Raw genomic sequence first — 20340 nt, forward strand, 5'->3', positions numbered from 1 at the left:
ATATCACCAATGATATGAATGTATGAATGTGAGTTATGACCTAAGTGATGTATGTACATGAATGCAAACCTAAGCCAGTTAGAAGTTAAAGGGTAGGACGAATTTGGGGTATGACAGTACAGAATACAAAAAATCCTTAGTTTAAATTCTCCCCAGTAAGGTTATCTCCCAGAGTCAATAAAATCAATCAAAAAGCCTCAAGCTTGGGCCTCATGCAAGCCAGCTAAAAAATCAAATCTTTTATACAGTAGATAGACATAGCTTATCTCTATAGAGAGATCTTTCTTCTATCTCACCACATTCAAACAAACAAACATTACATTTCATATTTCAATTTCAAATCAAGTCTCCCATTTAGGATTTTGAAAGGCATGAGCTGGCAGTGTAACCAGACATGTGATTAACTTTCCCTAATTGGGACGAGCATCTTTCTTTCATTTAAGAGATACTAGCATACTTGCAAACACACAAGTAAGGTCACTCTCTTAATGAAATGAATTCCGTTATTCTGTCACTCTTTTAATGTTTGTGGTGGAATAGTAGAAATACTTCTCTATAAAGATGACTTCATGTCTCTTTACTGTAAACAGATATTTAATTCAAAGCTTCAACCTTGAGCTTCAAGCAAGGCACCAAAAATAATTAATTTCCCTAGTTAGTTCCCCGAACTACATTAAGCTCTGACTTCCATTAGGGATATGTAGGCATGAGGTTCACAAGGAACCTCAGCGAGCTAATAAAATACCAAAAATAGTCAGTTTGTCTGTCTGTCTGTCTGTCTGTCTTTTTAAATCAATTCAATTCCTTCTCCTAACACAAAGGAGAAACTTTCCCAATCATTAGCAACAAACACAATCACAATGACACAGAGAAGGTTCCCGTAGAGTACTACGGATATGTAGGGTGCTTAAACTCTTCCTTATGTATAACCGACCCCCCGAACTCCAGAATTTCTAGTCTAGGTGAAATCCCCACACTTAGCAAACTCCTAGGGTTTAGTTGAGATCTTTTTTCCCCTTTCCTACTCGTAGGACAAATAAGAAAGTTCGTGTGATATCGTAGGAAGAACTGAAACAAAATTCATCCCACCACGGGCGCATTTTCCTTCCAAATTTCGCGTGAAGGGTCTAGCGTGCCGTCCTCCCAAGTGAAACGGGGAGATAAAAAAAATGACACCACACAAGGCTCGCTTGGTGGCTAAAGGATTTACTCAGACCTATGGTATAGACTACTCAGAGACATTTGCTCCTGTTGCAAAACTGAACACTGTAAGAATTCTTTTATCTCTTGCTGCTAACCTGGATTGGCCCCTATATCAGTTAGATGTTAAGAATGCCTTTCTTAATGGCAATCTAGAAGAAGAAGTATACATGGACATTCCTCCTGGCTTTGAAGACAAATTTGGATCAAATGTATGCAAATTAAATAAGTCTTTGTATGGATTAAAACAGTCTCCTAGAGCTTGGTTTGAAAAATTCACTCAGTCCATGAAGAAACAAGGGTACATTCAAGGACAGGCTGATCACACCTTATTCACAAAGTTCTCCCATGATGGGAAATTGGCTGCCCTGATTGTATATGTTGATGATATTGTCCTTATTGGAGACGATACAGTTGAAATGGCAAGAGAAAAGAGAAATTAGCAGTAGACTTTGAAATCAAGGACTTAGGATCCATGCGATATTTTATTGGTATGGAGGTTGCTCGGTCAAAGAATGGTATTGTGGTTTCACAGCAGAAATACATTCTAGACTTATTGAAAGAAACAGGAATGGGTGGATGTCGTCCTGCTGATACCCCTATGGATCCTAATGCTAAACTTTGGGGAGACGGTAGTGTTCCTGTTGACACTGGAAGATATCAGAGATTGGGTGGAAAACTGATTTATTTGTCACACACCCGACCTGATATTGCTTTCTCAGTTAGTGTAGTAAGTCAATTTATGCATTCTCCTTACGAGGAACATCTTGAGGCAGTCTACAGGATACTGAGATATTTGAAGGGAAAGCCTGGTAAAGGCTTACATTTTAAGAAAACTAGTGAAAGAAATGTGTCTATCTTCACGGATGCTGATTGGGCAGGCTCAGTCACAGATAGAAGATCAACCTCTGGATATTGTACTTATGTTTGGGGTAATCTTGTGACATGGAGAAGCAAGAAACAAGGAGTTGTAGCAAGAAGTAGTGCAGAAGCTGAGTTTAGAGCTATGTCTCAAGGTATTTGTGAAGGGTTATGGATTCTTAGAGTCCTAGAAGAATTAAGATGAAAATTGAGCTTCCATTAAAATTGTACTCTGATAGTAAAGCTGCCATTAGCATAGCTCATAACCCAGTTCAACAAGACAGAACCAAACATATTGAGATTGATCGACACTTCATAAAAGAGAAGTTAGATGCTGGAATCATATGTCTCCCTTTTGTGACTTCAAATCAGCAAACTGCAGATATCCTTACCAAAAGTTTGGCAAGACCAACCTTTGAGCATTTGATTGACAAGTTGGGCATGATAGATATCTATCTATGCACCAACTTGAGGGGGGGGGGTGTTGGAATATATTATTTCTATTTGTATTATTTCCCTTTATTCTCCATTAAGGAAAGAATTAATATCATTATTGTATTACCATTATATATACCAGCCTAGAGCTGAGGAATAAAATATAACAGCTTTTTATCATTCCTTTCAATATTAGGGAAGCTGAGTTAGGGCAAAGGGAGAACCTCCATTGGTAGAGAAAATTTTGAAGAAAATTGTTAAGGTAAGGGTGGAGTTCTAACCATATAATGGGTTGTATAATGATGGGGAATGGTAGTAATTAGGTTCCCATAGTTGTAGGTATTGAGTTCTTATTATTTGGTTTTATGGAGTTTTACCCAATTGATGAAATTGTGATGTTTGTTGTGTGAAATTGATGATATGAATTGTGTTGAATTGGTTGTTATAACATGTGTACAATTTATCAAATAGATGCTATTGGTTTGTTATGAAAATTGGAATTTTTCGGGTTTGAAGGGGAAATTTTGTAGCAGGAAAAATAATAGAATTTTGAATCTGGGTACAGGGCAACCGAGTTCCCAATATCACAGAGTTGCAGAAAAATTATTTTTGAATAGGGGAACAGAGGTTCCCAATATAATAGAGTCGCAGAAAATTATTTTTGAACAAGGGAATCGGGGTTCCCAGTTAGGGGAACCGGCTTCCCAATGTAATAGAGGCGCATAAAATTATTTTTGAACAGTGGGAACCGAGTTTCGAGTTATGGGAACCGGGTTCCACTGAGTAAAAAATGAGTTGTTTTCTAAAACTTTAAAAAGCCATATCTTTTGCTCGGGTGTCCGTTTGACGCGTCATTTGGACCGTTGGAAAGATAAAACTAATTCCTATCTTATAAAAATAAATTGGAAACCAGTGGACAATTATTTGATATACCTTGTGCTTGTTAAACGTATTCGATTTGTATGAGATGATGATAATGTTGTATGATTGATACAATTGTTTGTATGATGTGTTGTACGATGATGATGGCCTATATCTCTGTGATAATGATGAGATGAAATGTTGTTACATGTCAATGTCACATGCATTTATAGTCGGGACTTATATCTTTAACGATGGCCTGTATTGGCGTAACGATGGCCTGTATTGGCATAACGATGACAGGTATTGGTGTAACGATGGTCTGTATTGGCGAATGGTGGGGGCTTATGTCCTGTTGTTACCACATGCATACGAGTCGGCGTCAGTTCAATTGCATTACACCATGTATGATTTGATGTTTTCCGCCGAGAAAATATAATTATATGTGCTGAAATTGCTATCTACTCATTATCATACTCTCTCTTATATTGTTATCAATGAGGAATTAAACATCTCAAGCAAGCATACATGGATAAGCATCTCAAGTGGTGTGTGAGACATGTTATGTGTATCATAGATACAAAAGGGTGAGTATAAACAAAGATATCAATGTATAAACTCAAGTATAAAAAGTGTTATGAATAAAAAGATTGATATACTTTGAGATCATATCATGTATGTATAATTATGATGTATGATGGATGGATAAATATCTAATGCATGTGGGGTTAGTAGACAATGTATATATACAAAGATAATAACATAACCAAAGTATAAATGTACAAAGATGTAAATCAACAAGTATATGTACAAGTGTATAACAAGGAGAGATCATAGCAACAAGTTAATAGCAACATGATATTGCTTTTAAGCTCAAAAGATCAAAGGATCATGAATTAGGGTTTTATGCATGTACATTAACCTAATTATTTTTATTCTCAAAGTTTAAACAAAACCCTAGGTGAATCAACTAAGAATTCATGCAAACATCTTTAGGTAAGCTTACCCTAACCCTAATTGATTCACAAATATATATAAATCAATTGATGAAAAAACCACTTGAAAACATTTTGAAGAAAAGTGTTTTTAAAGGTATTAAAAAAATACTATTTTTGAATTAATTAAAAGTTAATCAAATAAAATAAATTCATCTGAGATGAGAACTACAATCAAAGAAAGATGGTTATCACGACTGGGAAGAAAATGTACACTTACTTACAAGAAAATATTAATGAAACTATATCTCTTAAACTCGCTTGGGATTTGATGAGTTCTAATAATCAATGGGCCATCTTGCTTATGGCTCATGGGACCATTGACTTTCATATTGATTCCTCCATCTTGTACGTTATTAAGATGAGAATCAGTTAGGCTAAAGACATTAGTCCTTGGCAGATCAACAAAGGTGACAAGATGAATTTTTAGTGTTCATCATTTAATTGCAAATGTTAATAATGTCATTTGAAAAAAGCATATGTATTGTTCCTTACAATCATCTAGATGTGATTGTACAATATTTATAAATGTGTGTAGGGGAAGTGTTTCACTAGGGAGCATTGAAACATAGTGTAGGACTAGGCACTCACTTATTATTATTCTTAACACACCCCCTCAAGTGTTAGTCTATAATGTTCTCTCTCACACTTGTATTGTCGTTGACACCTAGCAACGAGACACCACTTTCTGGGCTTTCTGATACAAGTGAGTCATTCTCTTTCTCGAAACCAAAGGCTCATGATACCATTTGTTAGGGGCGTCTTTGAAACAATCTTCTCAAGTTTTGATTTCAAGCCTTTTGAAATCATCTTCAAATGGACCTATATATTCAACAAGATTATCAACTCTGACACATTTTAACTTTCTTCCTTTTTCTTTTTCAACTTTGCATGAAACTGTTTAAAAACACCAAGTACGTGGTCTTTAGATTTCAAAACAAAAGCCTACACCCACTTATAAATGCTCAACACTCCCCCTCAAATGTGAGTTCACAATACTCCCCCTCACACTTGTACCGCTGTTATGATACCATTTGTTAGAGGAATTTTTCACTAGACGGCTTGTACCGTTGTTATGATACCATTTCTTTATGAGAGATACAACACTTGTCCACCTAAAACCTTTGTTGGGAGAATTTTCACTAGGGAATATTGATACATAGTGTAGGACTAGACACCTTAGAGCATCTCCAATGGTGCAACCCATTATTTGGTTCTTTGTGGGACCCATTAGTCCACATCATCTTGAAGCAACTCACTCCAATTTTTACTCCAATGGTGTAATTTTAAAGAACTCATATTGGGTCCCACAATTTTACTTTGTATATTAATACTTTATTCATGCTAAATTTTATTTGATTTAAAATAATAATATAAATTTTAATTAATATAAAATAAATAAAATTAAACATAAAATTTAAAATTATAATTAAAATTAATCTCAAGTGCATGACATATAATTAAAAACAATAAAAATATAATTAAAAACAATAAAAATAAATTACATAACAGAATTACTCAAATTTAATTTCCATCGTCCTCATGTCCAAAACGTTCCCAAATATGCTCGACTAGATCGCCTTGAAGTTGGCGATGAACTTGTTTTTCACAAAGATTTGCTCTTCTTTGTAGTCTTGTTGCAAGATTCGGATGAGGACCGTTAAAAGTTTCAGTCGTTGAGTTGTTGTTACCTACATTATCGTAAGAGTAATCAAAATCACTTTCATATGTATGTCGTTCGTCTTTGACAATCATGTTGTGCAATATGATGCAAGCATATATGGTATGCTTGAGGGTTTCCATGTGCCAAGCACGCGCTGGACCACGTATTATTGCAAAACGAGATTGAAGCACTCCAAATGCCCGTTCCACATCATTTCTAGCTGATTCTTGGTGTTGTGCAAATAGTTTTCTCTTTTCTCCTTGCGGCATCGAAATGGTTTTGACAAATGTATCCCACTCAGGATATATACCATCCTCTAATTAATACCCCATATTATATGGAGATCCATTGATTGTATATTGCACACTAGCAGCACGTCCTTCCAAAATATCATTAAACACATTGGATTGGTTTAACACATTAATGTCATTGTTTGAACCTGCAATACCAAAAAATGCATGCCAAATCCACAGGTCTTGCGATGCCACTGCTTCAAGCATGATCGTGGGTTTACCATGATCACCTCGACAAAACTGTCCTTTCCATGTAACAGGATAATTCTTCCATTCCCAATGCATACAATCAATGGAACCTAGCATGCCTGGAAATCCACGCGACTCCCCCATTTGTAAAAGATGTTCAACATCATTGTTATTAGGCCTTCGCAAATACTCGGCCCCAAATACCTCATTCACGCCCATTACGAATCTCTCTAAGCACTCAATTCCAGTGCTTTCACCAATTCGAACATATTCGTCTACAATGTCAGCAGATGATCCATATGCTAACATACGAATAACAGAAGTGCACTTCTACAATGGTGAAAGACCCATTTTACCAGTTGCATCGACCCTCATTTGAAAATATTCATCATAATTTCCAAGGGTTTCTACAATTCGAAGAAATAAATGCCTATGCATTTTAAACCTTCTACGAAATTGGGCATCTGTGTATACTGGATTTTCTGAGAAGTAGTCGTTGACTAATCGTATATGCCCTTCTTCGCGATTCTGATTTATCACTGATCTTCTTTTTTTCCTTGATGAACTTCCAGATTGGCGTTCCTTCTCGAGCATTGACAACAATAGTTCTTCACCTGTGTTGTTCATAAGTTCTTCTTCAATCACCTTCCAAAAAAGTTTGTTGAGGCTGTTTGAATTGTTTGAATCCATTGAAGTGAGGGAATGGTGATAGAAAAATGATAAAAGAATGAGAGAAGGATGATAGTAAAATGATAGAAGAATGAGAGGGGGTGATAGAAAAGTGAGAAAAGAATGAAGGTATATATATAAGGCTAGTTTGAATAATATTTAATTTGAATAACGGCTAGTTTGAATAACGGCTAGTTTGAATAATATTTAATTTGAATAACGGTTAGTTTGAATAATGGCTATTTTGAATAACGGCTAGTTTGAATAATATTTAATTTGAATAACGGCTAGTTTGAATAACGGCTACTTTGAATAATATTTAATTTGAATAACGGCTAGTTTGAATAACGGCTAGTTTGAGTAATATTTAATTTGAATAACGGCTAGTTTGAATAATATTTAATTTGAATAACGACTATTTTGAATAATATTTGAAATATAATAAATACTAGAATGTTGCATCTTATTACAATAATAGTTGTTGATACATAACAAGTACTACATAATATTTAAATATAATAAATACTAGAACACCGCATATTATTACCATCCATATTTTTCTTTTAGGTTATTACAATGTTTTTCATGAAATTCACGCTGGGTATCATTCATCTTAGAAGTGTCTGACATTATGAATTGCGTTGCTTCAAACTCCATCTTTTCCTTGATTAATTTGTTTTCTTCCTCCTTAAGTCGTGCTTCAGACTCCATCTTTTCCTTGACTAATTTGTTTTCTTCCTCCTTAAGTCGTGCTAGATTTTCCATTAAATTCATTCTTTTATTCATTGTATCAGAAATAACACTAGAAGGAGGTTCAGTTGCATTTGTATTTTCCTTTGCCTTACCTTTTCGTTTTTCCGCCTTTTGTCCCATTGGACGCTCCATTGGAGATGATGAGTTAAACTCATAACTTGAAGGTGTCTCGAGTTTGGTGATGTCGTGTATGCACCACAAGTAGAATTCTTTGTTCTCTTTGAAGAATTTTCGGTGCATGCTCCCATCCATTTAGGTTCATCTTTTAAAAGCCTCCATGCATACTCAAGATTGAATGGTGCACCTTCATCTTGTTCAAAAAAAGCATGTGCATTGACTAAGATATCTTTCTCTGATGCCCCACTTTTTTTCCATGAACAGCTTGTTTGTAACACCCAACAAATTTTTGAACAAGGCCATTTATTCGATGCCATCGAGATTTTAATTGGCCTTGTAGCTTTTCTCGTGACTGCACACGATATTGGTTATAATTATCGGTGATTCTTAACCAAAAGCTATCGACTTTTTGATCAACTCCCACAATTGGATCCTTTGAAACATTGAGCCATGATTGCATAAGAAGTGTATCTTCTTCCCTTGTGAATACCTCTCGAGGTTTTTTTTTTAACTGGACGCCTTTGTTCTTTATCAATTGTAATATTTTCAATACCAACTTGAGTTGAAAATTGTGGAACTTGACGTTCGGACATAAACTCATTTGGTGTTTCGGGTTCATGATGAGAAAAATTCATCCCATGAGTATTTATATGTGGTCTAAAATACATATTTGGGTTGTTTGGTGGCGAAAAAAATACGGTAGAGTTTGTTGGTGGTGGGGGAAATTGAGACTTTTGCTGATTTTGTATGAGATGGAACATAGATTGTTGAAAATTATATTGATTAGGGTCCATTTGACCTTAACAATAATAATTTGAACAAATAAAATGAAAAATTTGGTAAAATATATGATCAATTGAAGACTAGTAGGATGATAAAATTGTGTGAGAGAAATAAATTTATGAGATACAATTTGAAAAATATTGACTTCTATTTATAACCAAACAAAATTAAAAAAAAAGAAGAAGAAGAAGAAGAAGAGTCGTTGTACAACGGCTACATTTTTTATAATATTTTAATACAAAGGACCGTTGCATTGCACTTCAACTCCTGCATGTGTGGCGGACTGCATGCTTGGAAAAAATTGGACAGCTGGCAGACGGAACTGAAACTTACATGCGTTGGAGATGGTCTTAGTGAGAGACACACCACTTGTCGTCCTATAACCTTAAAGTCATTACATTCATACCTAATGTGAGACTATTTTCCCACTTACTCACACTTATCGTCTAAACTTGAATTATGCTACAAATAGTATAATGTGATTTTTTTATCGAATTAGTTGTAACTATTAAAAATTTAAAAATACAATCTTAAAGACGGGTTTGAATTTCGGTGTTCACGTTAAACATATTAATATTGACTTTTGTCAATTGACATATGATATGATTGTAGATATAAAAGTGGAAATGAGAGGATATAAATGATGAATAATGTATTTTTCAAAAAACGTATAACAGTGCATTGGTTCTTAATCTATAGCATATAAATCAAAATAAATGGTTGCAATTTAGGATTGAAGGTAGCACTAGTTAATTCATTTTGTAGTGGCAGAGACTAGGGGTGTTCATGGGTCGGTTTGGGTTGAATTTAGCCAAAACCATAACCCAACCCGTACATGGTACACTGGTTTGGGTGACGAAAAATAACCACCCACAATATCATTGGGTTGGTTTGGGTAAAACCACAAATTTATGGGTTGGATTGGGTTGGGTAATGGGTTACCCAATATTATTTTTCTTTATATAATTATTAATGATATGTTACATTTTTTCTTAATAAATAACTTAACATATTACTGTTGTTTTTTTAAACATCAAATGTCAAAATGTATAATGAAATTTATCATAAACATATATTTGTAAAAACCAAAGTTACATTAGTAAAACCTAGAATTGCATAAAATACTTGCAATTTATTAGAACTAGCATCAAAATAATCAAAATGTGACATCCTAAATAAGTTAAAATCATTATTTACTAAATAAAAGATGTTCAAAAAGTTGAAATTGAAGCAAGCAAAATTAAAAACATCAAAGTCATCACTTGTCAAATTACAAAAAAAGAGAAAAAATATAGTCACTCAATAACCCATGGGTTTTGTGGGTTGGGTGTGGTTTTACCCATAACCCAATTATTTTGAATGGGTTTTCATTTTTGAAAACCGTATTCACCCAATAACCCGACCCAACCCACTTTTTTGGATCGGTTTGGGTGGGTTTTACTGGGTTTATTGGGTTTACCCAACCTATGAACACCCCTAGCAGAGACAGATGAGACAGACAGTGATGAGAATTTGTTAAAGTGTGGGCCAGTTCAAGAAAACCTTTGATTTCTATTTCCCCGCTGTTTGTTCGTATTCCTTGTACCTACCTAATGATCAATTATTCTTCATTAATTATTATTTTTTTCTTTTTCAAAAAATAAGTCTTCAAAGCATTACAAGGGCCAATCAAGTGCAAAATCTGAAATTCTTAATTAATGCTAAGAGCCAACAAAAAGAATATGAAATTTTCGTTGAATTACAACTTGAGTCTTAAATAATATTTTTCGATAATAATAACAGAATTTAATTAAAATATATTGATAGTATAAATTTTTTTTACACCATTAAATAATCACATTATTAATTTATTAAAAATATTTGTCTTTTATGTTAATTTTTTTAAAAGTAATATATTTAAATGGTTGCAATTTTTACACTGAAAGTGCATAACAATTAAATTCATAATAATAATAATAATTGATAGAGAAAATGAATAATACACTGACATAAAATAGTTTTATTCGGTCAACTAATTACAATCATGTATTCAATTATATCATACTTTTATTTTTAATAATTTTTAATGACATAATCGATTGTTGATTTTCTATTAGAGGATCATGTAAAACTATTTTACAACCGTCAGGACATATCCATTAAATCCTAATTGATAAACACCAAGAAACATATAACATTTTACAAATTTAATAATAAATAGAATAAAAAATAATTAGTTAAAAAACAATTAAATAATAATTAAAAAAGGAGCATAAAAGTCATAATAAAAGCGAAAAGAAAAAAAAAAATGCTGCCGTTAGTAAGAATTTCAAATAAGAGACAGTATTTTTTTATCAAACAATTATTATATAATGAAAATTAACGGTTTCCATTTTTTCCTCTGAATTTCACGTTGCATATCAATTCCGTTACAGAGTTTGAATTTCGAATCTTCTTCTCATGTTTTCCAACGCCTTACGGTAATAATCCATCGTCTTCTTCCTCAATTTTTTTCTCGCATTTTCCTTTTCATAATCATGAATCATTTCTATATTTATTTTCTATTGATTTTCGATTTCGTGTTCGGTTTTGTTTGATCTGATTCGATTTCACGAAAAAATAGATAATGTTGCCGATCGTTGAAGGCGATGAAGAAGATCATAACAATTTGTTAAAAGATGTTGAAACTATAACAAAAGGCCTTTCTAGAAATTCAACATCATTATCATCATCATCAAAATCGATAGAGAATGATCCCAATTCGAAACTTGATAAACAAGATAACAATTCGAAAAAGGATAAGAAATCATCTAGATGGAGTTGGAAGCCATTGAGAGCAATTTCCTTTAGCAGGAATAAGAAATTCAATTGTTGTTTTTCTCTTCAAGTTCATGTGATTGAAGGATTACCTTTAAGTTTCAATGATTTGACTCTGTGTGTTCATTGGAAACGGCGCGATGAACATTCGGTTACTCCTCCTGCGAAAGTGATTCAAGGTGTTGCTAAGTTTCAGGATATTTTGAACTGTACTTGTTCAATTGTTGGGAGTAAAAGTGGATTTAATCATTCTGCTAAGTATGAAGCTAAGCATTTTTTGCTTTATGTTTCTGTGCTTGGTGCTCCGGAGATTGATTTGGGGAGTCAGCGGTTGGATATCACGAGGCTGCTTCCGCTATCGTTGGAGGATCTTGAAGAGGAGAAAAGCTCGGGGAAATGGAGTACGAGTTATAGATTGTCGGGTAAGGCGAAAGGTGCTGTGATGAATGTGAGTTTTGGGTATATGGTGGTTGGTGATGATAATAGTTTGGCTCCTAATGTGTTGACTTCGAGGCAAAATTGTTTGGCTTTGAGCGAAACGGATGTGAATCAGTGTCAGTATCCGGCTCGGGTTAAAGGTGAGGTGAAGGATCTTCACGAGGTATTGAAATCACCAAAATCAGCAATGGCCAGTTCAACAAATACATTACCTAAGAAATTCGACAATGAAGACGCATGTAGTCCCTTACACAAGAAAGACGAACTTGTTGTACTAAAAGAGAATCTCGAGCCAGTCAAATTTGATGTGATTCAAGAAAACTTGAAGACAGTTGAGTCTTTAAAAGAGAAATCTTATGAATGTGAATATGATGGATTTTCTGTTGTTGATCGGGGTGTTGAACTTTCATCAAATGAACATGTTCAAGTGGAGGAATCCGTTGTTGATAGTTCTAAGGAATGTTCTGTGGTACATGAATTTTCTAACAAAAAGGTAGAGTTATGCACGAAAGAACTTCTCATGCAAGAAATAGAATCAGCTTTAAATAGTGTCTCGGAGTTGGAGACAGCGGCAATGGAATCTCCTAAAGTTATCGAAGTCACGTCTGAAAGTGAATTCAGTCAGCCACTCAGCTTGGATGATGCCACCGAACAAGTTGCTACTGAATTTTTGAGTATGCTGGGCATAGACAATAGTCCGACAGGCTTCAGTACTGAAAGTGAGCCCGAATCTCCAAGAGAGCGTCTTTTAAAAGAGTTTGAGAAGGAAGTTGAATCTGAGGGCTTCTCTTTATTTGATGTGGACATAGGTTATGATGATGAAGACAGTTATGATGATGAAGACGAAGAAGGAGATTATGGCAGCTATGGTACTTCTTTTGAATCTGAGCGGGGGGAATTCTCCACAGGTTTTGAGCCACCATCCTTGTTGCATGATCGGCAGGAAGTGCTTGAATTTGACAATGTGAAGAGAAAATCAATGGGCCGCATACTTGAAGACTTGGAAACCGAAGCCTTAATGCGTGAATGGGGTTTCAATGAGGAAGCTTTTCAGCATTCTCCATCAAAAGGCTTTGCTGGTTTTGAAAGTCCAGTACATCTACCTGAAGAACCTCCTAGATTACCTCCTCTGGCAGAAGGGTTTGGTCCTTTCCTCCGGACAAAAGATGGGGGATTTCTAAGGTCTATGAATCCTTCACTTTTTATGAATTCTAAAAGTGGTGGAAACTTAATCATGCAGGTTTCCAACCCTGTTGTTATGCCTGCAGAAATGGGTTCAGGGATAATGGAAACTTTACAGTATATGGCATCTGTTGGAATTGAAAAGCTTTCTATGCAGGCAAATAAGTATATGCCTCTGGAAGACATCACAGGGAAGACAATGCAACAAATATCATGGGAAGCCATGCCAAGCTTAGAGGGAAAAAACAGGTTTTTGTCTATTCTATTTTATTAGCAAACTTGTTTTAGAATATGGAAAATCATTCCGTTAAAATGTTTCATCGACTGATCAAATTTTCACGGCTCTATGTAGGCAATGGAATTTGCAACCAGATTCGGTGACACAGAAAGGTTCTACCTGCGTGCAAAGGGACATGAAAGGATCACCATCTAGACTAAAGTCTGAGATGTTTATTTCAAGTTCAATTGACCACCAGGAAGGTTCGGGTTTTTTTTCATTGGAAGATCTTGCTCCTTTGGCTATGGATAAAATTGAAGCACTTTCAATGGAGGGTTTAAAAATACAACATGGGATGTTGGAAGACGATACGCCATCAAACATCATTGCACAACAATCCTTTAAAGGTCCTCCTGGTCTCCAACACAAGGGGGTTAACATCGGTGGTTCTCTTGGCCTGGATGGAGCTGCTGCTTTGCAGCTGTTGGATATTAAATACAGTATTGATGAAGTGGATGGGATAATGGGATTATCATTAACTCTTGATGAATGGATGAGACTGGATTCGGGTGAGATTGATGATATAGATGATATCAGTGAGCATACTCGTAAACTTCTTGCTGCCCATCGTGCCAACTCTTTCGATGTAGTTCGTGATAGTTCAAAGGGAAGGAAGAAACAGGCCAAAGTTCATAGCAGGAAATGTGGCTTGCTGGGAAACAATTTCACAGTAGCACTAGTGGTGCAACTTCGTGATCCTCTAAGAAATTATGAACCAGTTGGAACACCAATGCTTTCTCTTATAGAAGTCGAGAGAGTGTTAGTCCCACCTAAGCAAAAGATTTACTTGACAGTGTCCGAGGTAGGGAACAATAGTGATGAGGACGATGAGTGTGAAATAAAAGCAAAGGTAGACATGAAAGAAAACAAAGAGGAGAGAAGTACTAAAGAAAGTGGCATTGCTCAATTCAGGATTACAGAAGTCCATGTTGCAGGTCTTAGGATTGAGTCCCATAAAAAGAAGCTTTGGGGTACATCAAATCAGCAACAGTCTGGTTCCCGTTGGTTGATTGCTAATGGAATGAGCAAAAGCAAAAGCAATAAGGATCCATTGATAAAGTCTAAGGCTGCTTCAAAATTTGGTGCTCAGGTCACCACCACAAAAGTGCAACCTGGAGATACATTGTGGAGCATATCATCTCGTATATATGGTACTGGCACAAAATGGAAGGAACTGGGAGTACTAAATCCACATATAAGAAATCCCAATATCATTATACCAAATGAATCTATAAGAATAGGTTGACTAGTGAATGTAAATATATTTTTGTAAAGGCCTGTCTTTATGAGAGTCAGTGTTTGAAGTTGCTTGTTCTTTTTTTTTTTAAACCAATGTCATGTATTTTATCTAGAAATACATAAACTGGATGGGCTCATTTTCCTACGTTGGCACATGTTTCAGACTTGGTTTATGAGACTTGATGCCTTCTTCGACAAGGATTTTATTACTTAAAATGGCCAATACATTCCAGCAAATATAAACTCGTTCAAACCTACTACACGAGTTAAAACAAATGTTTCGGACTTGTTTCATGAGACTTGATACCTTCTTCGACGAGGATTTTATTACTTAAAATAGCCAATACATTCCAGCAAATATAAACTCGTTCAAACCTACTACACGAGTTAAAATGATCTTAACTCAAATATGTCAAATGACATAGTATATGCTTGTTACAACGTTTTTATTGGCAAAAGCACCCGGAATGGCATTTTGGTAATTATTTGAGACTTTTCACACAAAAGCTACACATACTAGCTTCTCCAAAACCAAATATGCATCAAAACCAACGCCCCACCAAACATACACATAGCAGTTCAAGTCTAGCATTCAAACTTTCTATATATACAGAATTGAAAAATTAACATATAGAAATTAGAAATCAACGAACGGGAATAACATTACTGTCTCAGCCTGGATTAGTAAGAAATACAAGAACCCATTCTTTAATAGTAGCATAAATAACAGTGCATACATGTGTATATATGGCTTTAATAAATTATTAATCTACATGACACTTGTCGAATTTGATTAGGCATCCAAAATGTAGATGGTGTACAGTATAGAAAAAGGAACTGCAAATTGTCTGGGCATCTTCCAAGTTCTGAAAACCACAACCCAACCAAAATTGTCCAATAAAATAGCCTGAAGTAACGCGGCATGTCCCAGCAGGAAATATCTTTTCATAGAGGGCTCTTACGGGCTGCAACTTCAAAGGGCAGAAACTGTTTGAATCCTTAGTTAGCCAATTAGTATCATTGCAATAATCTAATGTCAGCCAATCACCTAGCCCCAGCATCTGGCAGCAGTATTAAAACATCAATTAAGAATTTGAGCAAAAGCATAAAAGCAAATTACTAGCAGTTAATGCTAAAAAGAGGAGGATAAACTAGTGAAACAATGGCAGGATGAAGTTTGCGTGAATGATACAATAGACAAACCACAAAGGGAGCTCCCATAAAAAAAGTAACAGACAAAAAAGAGAGAAAACCACAACAAAATAAATAAAAGTTGTGCAATTAATTAAGCAGAAGCTACTCCACTTTCATCCATTTCAGTTTGGAAACACAGCATGAAAAAAAATATTACCGTTTCCATTTTGGGATGTTCTGTCTTCATTTTTCTCTGGAGCATGTTTTTCAAGAAACTGTTGAACTGTTCTCCAGTACTGATCACCACCAGTCAGCCAAGTATCCATATGCATGCCGTTGGGAAACTCCACAAAAAGACACTGGTTATTACGAGTAGCTGCCTTAGCATATAGCATTTGCATATGTGATGAGGGGACCATCTCATCTTGCAATCCAGAAAGAAAAAGGATAGGCTGCTTGATCTGCAATTAAACCAATATAATGCTCAAACCCATGAATCCAGTCAGAATTATAAAAGAAATAATAAAACAATGCAAACTTTCTTTCTAGAGACAAAATAAATTAAAAGATTAAAATTAAAGGTCAACTATCTATGTGTTGATTATTCCCAAGTAACATAATCCCAATCAGAGCAGAAAAATAAAGGGGAAAAGTTGGCAATAGTATCCATCATCCCTCACCTCGCCAACAACATCAATAGTACTCCATGGAGAACGTACAACAAAATTGAGTAGCTTTGGACCTTTTGAGCCGCTACCTCCAATAACCCACTTCAAAAAAGGTAACAAAACTCCGGCCATATCCAATATAGACGTAAAAGTGTTTTCAAGTATCAGTCCAGCAACCTAAAATGCAGAAAGGTCAACCAAAAATTTTAGATTAAAAAGTTCGCAAGCAAACAGTTGCCAAGAATAACAATATGGGGATGTCTAGCTAAATTTATGACAAGAAGATTCATCAAATCAGTCTTCATTTTGATTATTCACCTTAAATTAGTTTCAATTTCTAATTTGTCAAAATAAGAAAGCTCTGAACATGCTGCAGGTAAAAGCCTCTGCTTGAAGTGTCACGTCATCAAATACACATCAAAGCAATTAAGGAGAATTTTCCAGACCCCAGCCAGGAAAATAATATGGAATTATTTTGAAAACAAAATTTTAGAGTCCATTTTCGTAGCTCTTTGATTTTACATAAAAAAAAAAAATAACTTTATAGAGAAACCATGTTGATACTTCTCCAAAACCAGCATAAAAATTGGCCCCTTATTAACCTGTGCAAACAATCTTATTCATGCGTTATGCAAGCTGAGCAGAATAATGCTAGTAAGTAAAATGCTTTCTGATATAAATATAACATAACAAAGAAAAAAAAAAGGTCAAGTAAGGAATTTCTTTATAATTTTACAACATATAAGAGCAACGAACAAAAGCTTCTTATACATAACTAATCCATACTCTTATTCGAGAAATTGATTGCTAGAAGTGATTTACTTTAAAAGCAAAAAGTTATACTAACAAATCTACAATCTTAATCGGAACATATTTTTCATAGGCATGTGTACTGGAGAGAGGAGAATAAAACTGGCACACTCAATAATCTAAACAACGTTGATTGATTAAACAAGTCCAGAACTATTTTCTCACATGTTTATAATCTTTAATTGAGTTATCTATCTACAACAAGAGAAACCTTAGAAAACTAGAAATTTAGAGTTACATTATACAACCTTGACATATGTAGTCACTTGTGAACCCAGCAACCTATATAATGCTTTCTGCATTAATTCATATAGTATTGACATTCTAAAGGTATGTTATCTACCCAAGAAGACAACTTAAATTATTTTTTAAAAAAATATCAATTTTCTCCTGGGCGAGCATAAAAACTGAAATAAAAAGTACACCGGAGTTACCTTGTCAGGGTTATTTCTTGTTAGAACAGCTCCAACTGCACCCCCAAGTGATCGTCCAAATACAACTATTCTAGATGTATCGATATCAGACCTCTGGGAAAGATGGTCCAATGCAGCCTGGGCACAAGGAGGTAATATAATTGAAGAAATTGCAATAAAGAAGTCTGAAGACCAATAAGTACACAAGGAAATCAATCAAACAGCATACCTGAGCATCCTTGATAATTCCCTGCTGAGAAGGATAGCCTTCACTTGCTCCATATCTGTAAAATCAAATGAGTCTTAGTGCCAACTTCATCATAAAGTAGCGTGTAAATTTCATTCAAAAGCATGAATTTGATAACACAGCTGTACACAAAAGTTAAAAAGAGTAAGGTATAGAGGCAGATACATACCCTCGGTAAGAAAGCATGAAAACATTGCATTGTAACTTGTCCAACATAATGCGAACCATTTCAAGGCGGTGAGCAATATCTAAAAGTCAGTGGTCAAGGCCTTCAAAACCATATTGAACCTGATCATGTAAATATAGATACTGTGAAACAATAATCACAACCTAAGCCATAAAATCTACAACAACCAGGATACTTCCAGCATTTTCTTGAAAAAACAAAATGGTAGGTCCTGCCAATGGAAAATAAGAAAGAAGAACTACATTAGAACAACATACATACATGAATTACATCACACACTTCAAAGAGCACATGTGTTTTCAATTTTCATAGCAAATAAGCATCACAACTACTAATGAGTTAATCATCATTTCAGTCCTCAAAATTGTAGCAGTCAAGCAATTTAGCCACTCAAATTTACTATAACAACAACAACCAAGCTTTATCCCACTAAGTGGGAACGACTACATGGATCAACTTCCGCCATACTATTTTATCCAGGACCATGCTTTTATCTAAATTGTTAATCTCAAGATCTTTCTTAATAACTTCTCTTAAAGTTTTCCTAGGTCTTCTTTTATCTCTAACTATTTGACCCCTCTACATCTGATCTATTCTCCTTACCACAGAATGTACATGTCTTCTCTCTACATGCCCAAACCACGAAGTCTATTCTCCACCATTTTTTCTACTATAGGTGCTACTTCTACCCCAACACTCAAATTTACTAAATAGCAAATAAGTCCATCTTTCTTGATATATCTTTTGCAAACCTCCGCCAAAAGACAAACATAAAACCTTTACAATTGTGCTTCTAAATTTGGAGAAAGGACTAAGCCGATCGACATTACTCAATTTGAAGGACTAAATTACTATTCTACAAATTTGTGAGACTAAATTGAACCACAATTACAATCTCAAGGACTAAAATACTAAATTACTCTACCAATTTGAATGGTAAACCACAATTCAACCATTATAGTGTTGAAATCATTCAATCAGCACCAAATCATAACCTATTCCCTTTCGATCTATACTAAATCAAAGCAATTTTTATTCCAGTTCAAATAACAATTCATAGAAATGAAAAACCAAATAACCAAAACCTAAAACCAGATCGAAATTGAGAGAAAAAAATCGAAAAACATTTCGGAACCTCTGGAGTCAGGGAAAAGCTTGATGAACCAAGCGTGAAGCCGAACGCCATCGGAAGAAGAGAGCCATACATCTTCGTAAGTGAGCCGTAGACGAGAGGGATTGATAGAGTAGGATTTGGTGAGTCCCGGCAAGACCGGAACGTAAACGAGCTTCTCCTGAAACGCGACGAGCAATGCCATGCCGGCGACGACTAACCCTCCGACGCCGTAGAACAAGATGTTGATGTACGAAACCATTTTGTTGATGGTGAAAATAAGCGCGTTTGGGTTAAGCGGAAAAGTGAGAAGTGGTAGTTAGATTTTGGGGTTTAGAATTGAAATTGATTAAATCGTGGCAGCATTGGTATTCGCTGAAATTCTAAAAGTCAAGTGGGACTGGGTGGGTTGCTTCCTTCACAGAGCTAAACGGCAGTTTATGTTAAAGTTACTATAATACTAGTAATAAAACTCACACGTCCTTGTTTAAGTTGTTTTACACATTGTATTATTAGAGTTACTATGTGAATAATTGTTTTTTATTTTTCAATTTCACAACATGGTCATTTCTTCAAGTTTATAAAATGGGAAAGTAATTTTTGCGATTAAGTTAAATAAAAATCAATATGAACCTTTTTGAAAAAAATAAAGAGATTTTATTAATTTTTGAAATTTCTCCAATTGGGACTAGTTACATTTTCAACTCATAACTTATTTTTATCATGAATTGTTTTGGAAATTGTTTATCCATCTTAAGTGGTGGAGAAGAACTTTGAGGTTTTGTTTGGAAGTTTGAAGAGGAAAGGAGTTGAGGACTTTTAAAAATAGGAAGTGTTTTGGGTCGGCCATAGGCCTAAATAATTAAGGTTCAATTCATCTCATATTCATTTCATTTAACCCAAAGTATAAAATTAGTTCAAACGCAAATAGTAGGATACATTTTCTGATCTCTACTTTTCACAATACTCATATTGAATCTTAAACCGACTTATGTGTTAGAGTGTTAACTATGCGGGTC

At 34.9% G+C, this 20340-nt stretch overlaps 2 protein-coding genes and 1 pseudogene across 4 annotated transcripts; 1 reads left to right on the forward strand and 2 right to left on the reverse strand.

The window, feature by feature from the left end:
- Positions 1–5876: 5876 nt before the first annotated feature.
- On the reverse strand, positions 5877–8637 carry LOC131653623 (uncharacterized; annotated as a pseudogene).
- A 2487-nt stretch (positions 8638–11124) lies between these two features.
- Positions 11125–14896, forward strand: LOC131629690 (protein PLASTID MOVEMENT IMPAIRED 1-RELATED 1-like). Its single transcript, XM_058900474.1, has 3 exons — positions 11125–11278; positions 11422–13484; positions 13588–14896. Exons 2-3 carry the CDS (start codon positions 11425–11427, stop codon positions 14756–14758), a joined length of 3231 nt encoding a protein of 1076 aa, XP_058756457.1. The 5' UTR covers positions 11125–11278; positions 11422–11424; the 3' UTR covers positions 14759–14896.
- Positions 14897–15366: 470 nt separating this feature from the next.
- On the reverse strand, positions 15367–19771 carry LOC131629697 (alpha/beta hydrolase domain-containing protein WAV2). 3 transcript variants are annotated; one of them, XM_058900480.1, is made up of 8 exons: positions 19346–19771; positions 18386–18421; positions 18193–18271; positions 18006–18060; positions 17798–17914; positions 16566–16730; positions 16103–16346; positions 15367–15716 (listed from the first exon to the last, which is right to left on the reverse strand). In XM_058900480.1, exons 1-8 carry the CDS (start codon positions 19581–19583, stop codon positions 15697–15699), a joined length of 954 nt encoding a protein of 317 aa, XP_058756463.1. In that variant the 5' UTR covers positions 19584–19771; the 3' UTR covers positions 15367–15696. The 3 variants fall into 3 exon arrangements, with proteins under 3 accessions (XP_058756463.1, XP_058756478.1, XP_058756470.1); XM_058900495.1 differs by having other exon boundaries at positions 15367–15738; XM_058900487.1 differs by having other exon boundaries at positions 15367–15812; positions 19346–19770.
- Between the last annotated feature and the right edge of the window lie 569 nt (positions 19772–20340).

The sequence above is a fragment of the Vicia villosa genome, linkage group LG1 (genome assembly GCF_029867415.1).
Source record: "Vicia villosa cultivar HV-30 ecotype Madison, WI linkage group LG1, Vvil1.0, whole genome shotgun sequence".
NCBI lineage: Eukaryota > Viridiplantae > Streptophyta > Magnoliopsida > Fabales > Fabaceae > Vicia > Vicia villosa.